This window comes from Nicotiana sylvestris, chromosome 6 (genome assembly GCF_000393655.2).
Source record: "Nicotiana sylvestris chromosome 6, ASM39365v2, whole genome shotgun sequence".
Classification (NCBI taxonomy): Eukaryota; Viridiplantae; Streptophyta; class Magnoliopsida; order Solanales; family Solanaceae; genus Nicotiana; species Nicotiana sylvestris.
This window is the reverse complement of record NC_091062.1, coordinates 166171115-166175799: the sequence shown is the minus strand read 5'-3', so window position 1 is coordinate 166175799 and position 4685 is coordinate 166171115. Positions and strand designations below refer to the sequence as shown.

The following is a 4685-nucleotide window of genomic DNA, read 5'->3' as shown; positions in this document are numbered from 1 at the left end:
TGGGTAACCAATAAAGTAACCACTTACTGTTCCAGAATCTAATTTCTTTTCTTGTGGATTATAAACTCTAGCTTCCGCTAGACAAGCCCAAACATGCAGGTGCCTTAAACTAGGTTTACTTCCTATCTATAGTTCAATAGGGGTCTTTGGAACTGCCTTACTAGGAACCCTGTTTAATAAATATATAGCGGTTTTAAGAGCATACATCCACAATGATTTAGGTAATGAGAAATTACTTATCATGCTCCTAACCATATCTATAGTTGTTCGATTATGCCTTTCTGCAACACCATTTTGTTGAGGTGTTCCTGGCATAGTATATTGTGCACATATGCCACGTTTCTCGAGGAACTTTGAAATGGACCTGGACATTTTCCTGATTCATTATACTTTCCATAATATTCACCACCTCTATCCGACCTAATGATTTTCACCTTTCTATCTAATTGCCTTTCAACCTCATTAATAAATACCTTGAGAGCATCTGTTGCTTGAGATTTTTATTTTAGCAAATAGATGTATCCATACAATGAAAAATCATCGATAAAAGTGATAAAATATTTCTCTCCACCAAAAGATGGAACATCAAAGGGTCCACAAATATCGGTGTGTATAATTTCAAGAAGCTGGGTGCTTCTTGTGGCACCTTTCTTACTATGCTTGGTTTGCTTTCCCTTAATGCAATCCAAACATATAGTAAGATCAGTAAAATTTAGATTCGGAAGAATCTCATTTTTTACTAATCTTTCTAACCTTTCTTTGGATATATGACCCAAACATCTATGCCACAAGTAAGCAAAACTTTCATCTAGTGAACTACGTTTAATTCCAATATTATGTTGAATAGTAAGAAGGGATTCAGAAAAACCAATATTGAGTTTCAATTTATATAAACCATCACTAAGAAAACCAGAACCATAAAAAATAGCATTCTTATATAAATTGAAACATCAATTTCCAAACTTTAAATCAAATCCAGAAATATAAAGTCTTGAAAGAGAAATCAAATTCCTAGAAACTGAAGGTACATAAAGAGTCTAGAATAGATCAAGGTGACGTCCAGTCTCCATGATCAAACGATAAGTCCCTATCCCTTCAATTGAAGCCTTCATACGATTTCCCATGAACAAGAAATCCTTATTTGGATTTGTAGTTTGGATCGTAAGGAATTCCTGCAACGTGGTAGATACATGAGCAGTTGCACCAGAATCAAGCCACCAAGTATTATTAGGAACTTCTTCTAAATTTGATTCGAAACATACAAAAGCACTAATTGTACCTTTCTTTTCAAACCAAGCTTTATGTTTCAGGCAATCTTTCTGATAGTGTCCTTCCTTGTTACAGAAACGACACATATCTGCCTTATGTTCCTTGTTAGCATCCTGTTGAGCTTTAGCAGGTGCTTTTTTCTTCTTGAACTTGTTAACCTTCACTTTAAGTCCTTTACTAGCTCCTTGACCCATGAGGTTAATTGAATGACTCCCTTGTTTCTTCAGTCTTGACTTCTCCTAAGTAAGCATACTGGACAATTTACTAACATTCCACTTATCCTTAATAATGTTATAGTTAATTTGAAAAGGTCCATACTCAGGAGGTAACGAGTTCAGAATAAACTGAACCAAGAAGGAGTCATCCACTTTCATCCCCAAGGTCTGAAGTTTTGCTGCAATGCTAGTCATATCGATGATATGATTTTGCATACTACGTAACCCATCAAACTCCATGGTCGTGAGCTCAGCCATTAGTGTACCGGCGAGAGACTTATATACAGAAGGAAAACGTTCTTCCATAAACTTCAGGTATTCCCTGTCACTTTCTGTTTGTGGAATAGTACTCTTAATGTTGTTGGCAATATTCATTCGCATAAACATAATGCTTAGCCTGTTAGAGCGTTCCCATGCTTTATAGAAAGACTTCTCATCCGCACTGCTTGAATCAGTAATGGCAGCGGGCTTATCATTCAATAGAACCAAGTCAAGATCCATCATACCTAAGTGGAACTGGACTTGTTCACGCCATTCAGAGAAGTTCAATCCATTGAACACAGTAACAGACGAAGCAAGCGAATGAAAAGGAATAGCTGCAAAATAGATAATACACGCTCACAAATCAATATGGATTCAACAAAACTGTTAAAGCATATCGCAGTTCTTATTTGGGTAAATACTACGACACACTATCATAATTTAAATTCCATTTAGTCTTAATAGGTAATTAAATATTTTTAACCAAATATATATGTCATCTTTGGACAGATAATATATATTTGACTAAGAATATTGATTTACCTCATCATATTCACTATTCATAGAATAATTGATGCACCTTTGGGTAAATCCTTAAGTTCTAGCAATAGAAAAAATTAATTTATCCACTATTTTTAAATTATAGGTATTTTATTAATTTCATGGATAAACTATAGTTTTATGTATGCATATTTCTAAAACATACAAGTTTGGTCACTTTGGCGACTAACAAACTATATAAACATAAATGCACACATAAAATACATATCAGAATATTTTATGCATGTGAATATTTTAAACAATCTAGTTTGATCACTTTGGTGACTAATGATAACGCCCAACTATGCCTTTCAAAGGACAAAGCGGTCGCTGCAAATATAATCCGGCTTTAAGTCCTGAATCAAATCCTCAGGGAACTAACCTATCTATTGCACTCTTCTGTAATGTTATTATCAACTCAGTCAATCTTTAGATGCAAGATTTTTGATCAATAAAGATTGGGTTTTTTTTTGTTCAACTACTATTAAAACAACAGTAAGCTAAAACAAAGAGAATTCAATGGTAAAGAGGTCTAGGGCAGTGATTTCCCCAATTGCTAGTTTAGGTCTTGACTCTTCCGCTATAATCTCGCCTTAATACTCTATGAGGATTAAGAGTTATGAGCTATCGTAATTATCTCTCAATCAACTACAATAATTTACTAGAACATTCTCTCGAACTACTCTAGCTGACAATGAGTATGCAACTCTAAATTATCCCACCAAAGTTTTGTTATCTCTAAACCCACTTTAAATTCAAGTAATGAATTTCTTCAATTACCCAAAAGTGGTGTTGTTCAATAGGTATCTAACCTAATATTCTTTTTCAAGCAATATAAGGTAATGAGACACGATTAATCAAGGGCCCATTCAATTAATCACCATACAAAACGAGTTGAACAATCATATCATAAATCCGGCTCGATTATAACAACTTGAGTCAAAACTTCCACCAACGATTGGTTCCATCAACCCTAGATAAGTGTTTAGCTACTCATAACAAAATAAGAAATAACTACTAAATTGTTCATAATATAAAATTGCAAGAATTAAAAGGATATAGAAAAACTCTAATGTTTGGTTGATCTTCTCACACTTGTTCTTTCTCCAAAAGTAGTCTAAAATTAGCTTGTCCCCCAGTTGGGCGAGTTTCTAAAGCTTATAAAGGTTTTACAAAAATTTCCCCGAAATTACACTTTGGTCCTCAAACTTCTAGCTGCGTAAATAGTGCACCGCGGTCGCGGCCAACCGTGGTCGATTGCGGTGAACACTAACCTTTCTGCCTCACTTCATTAATATGTCGCGTTTCACCGTGGTGCCACCGCGGTCGCGGTGGCTTTCTTGCCCAGGCCATTTATGCTTCTTTGTGTTCGGGTACTTCTCGAGTGGGTGGTTTTCACATTATTGCCTCCAAAACACTCCATGTTGCTTCCTCTCCTATAATATTCCGTGCTAAACAAAAGAACACTACTTAGAGCATTTTATTGGTAAATTATCTATAAAACAACAATAAAGTATGGTCCTATTAAGGTGTAAATATCAACTATATAGCCTACTATCAACACCCCACACTTAAATCATTGCTAGTCCTCGAGCAATCTACCACACTCCATCAAAAAAATTTCCCTAAGATTTTCCTTTAACGACTAACACCATGAACATTTTACAACAATTTGCACTTAGTAGTGAACAACCTTTACCTCAAGAGTCAAACCTTTTGTACCATGCAATATTTTCACTTACTCAAACTACTCTATACAAGAGTCAAGACTTACCTTTTCTTTGTGAATCACATGCCCTCACACCACACACGAGAGTAGTTCCACATATAACGGTAATTAGAACAAGTAGGAACTAAGATAGACAAAATTCGCTCACTCTCAGAAAGAACGTTCACATGCCACAAAGATGCACCATAGGCTTGCCCGTAGTGTAGTACTTTACTAATTGAGCCCATTCAGTCTAAGATCAATAGGACTTTACTTGGTTGTAATGTAGGTTAAGGGACAGGTAGAATATATTTAGATATAGTGACTAACCTCCCTAAGCACTTTTAATACAATTACATTAAACTTAAAGATCATAGTTGTGACAACTAACCACTCCACCTCATTATCAACCATTATCATTGTTTATAACCCATATTTTTTTTATGCTTCAATTTACACACCTTTTCTCTATCTCACTGGTTCCACTAAAAACCAAACCACCACCCCACACTTTTACTTTTGCATACATCCATTACCGTTCAAGTGCTTATTAGGAGGTAAAAGGGTTCAAAAGGCAAGCTATTCAAACAATTGGGTAAGGTTCGCAATGTGGTTTCCAAAAATATAAGCTTATAGGCTCAACGGGGTTAACTACGATGTATTGCATTCAGGGGGGTTTACTTTATATATCT

At 35.3% G+C, this 4685-nt stretch overlaps 2 protein-coding genes across 2 annotated transcripts; both read right to left on the bottom strand.

Annotated features, from left to right (window-relative positions):
* Window positions 1-1037: 1037 nt before the first annotated feature.
* LOC138871621 (uncharacterized) lies at window positions 1038-1463 on the bottom strand. The gene has a single exon (XM_070149509.1). The coding sequence runs from the start codon at window positions 1461-1463 to the stop codon at window positions 1038-1040; it is 426 nt and encodes a 141-aa protein (XP_070005610.1).
* A 45-nt stretch (window positions 1464-1508) lies between these two features.
* Window positions 1509-4413, bottom strand: LOC104222224 (uncharacterized). Its single transcript, XM_070149508.1, has 3 exons — window positions 4324-4413; window positions 4060-4138; window positions 1509-2080 (listed from the first exon to the last, which is right to left on the bottom strand). The coding sequence occupies exons 1-3, from the start codon at window positions 4411-4413 to the stop codon at window positions 1509-1511; spliced, it is 741 nt and encodes a 246-aa protein (XP_070005609.1).
* Between the last annotated feature and the right edge of the window lie 272 nt (window positions 4414-4685).

Excerpts from the sequence above, each read along its gene's own strand:
- LOC104222224 (XM_070149508.1), bottom strand. The coding sequence starts at position 4,413 with ATGATAATGGTTGATAATGAGGTGGAGTGGTTAGTTGTCACAACTATG. Across the intron at positions 4,139-4,323 it reads TATTAAAAGTGCTTAGGGAG|TTCCTACTTGTTCTAATTAC; the intron begins GTTAGTCACTAT and ends TGTCTATCTTAG. Across the intron at positions 2,081-4,059 it reads ATGTGATTCACAAAGAAAAG|CTATTCCTTTTCATTCGCTT; the intron begins GTAAGTCTTGAC and ends TCTATTTTGCAG.
- LOC138871621 (XM_070149509.1), bottom strand. The coding sequence starts at position 1,463 with ATGGGTCAAGGAGCTAGTAAAGGACTTAAAGTGAAGGTTAACAAGTTC.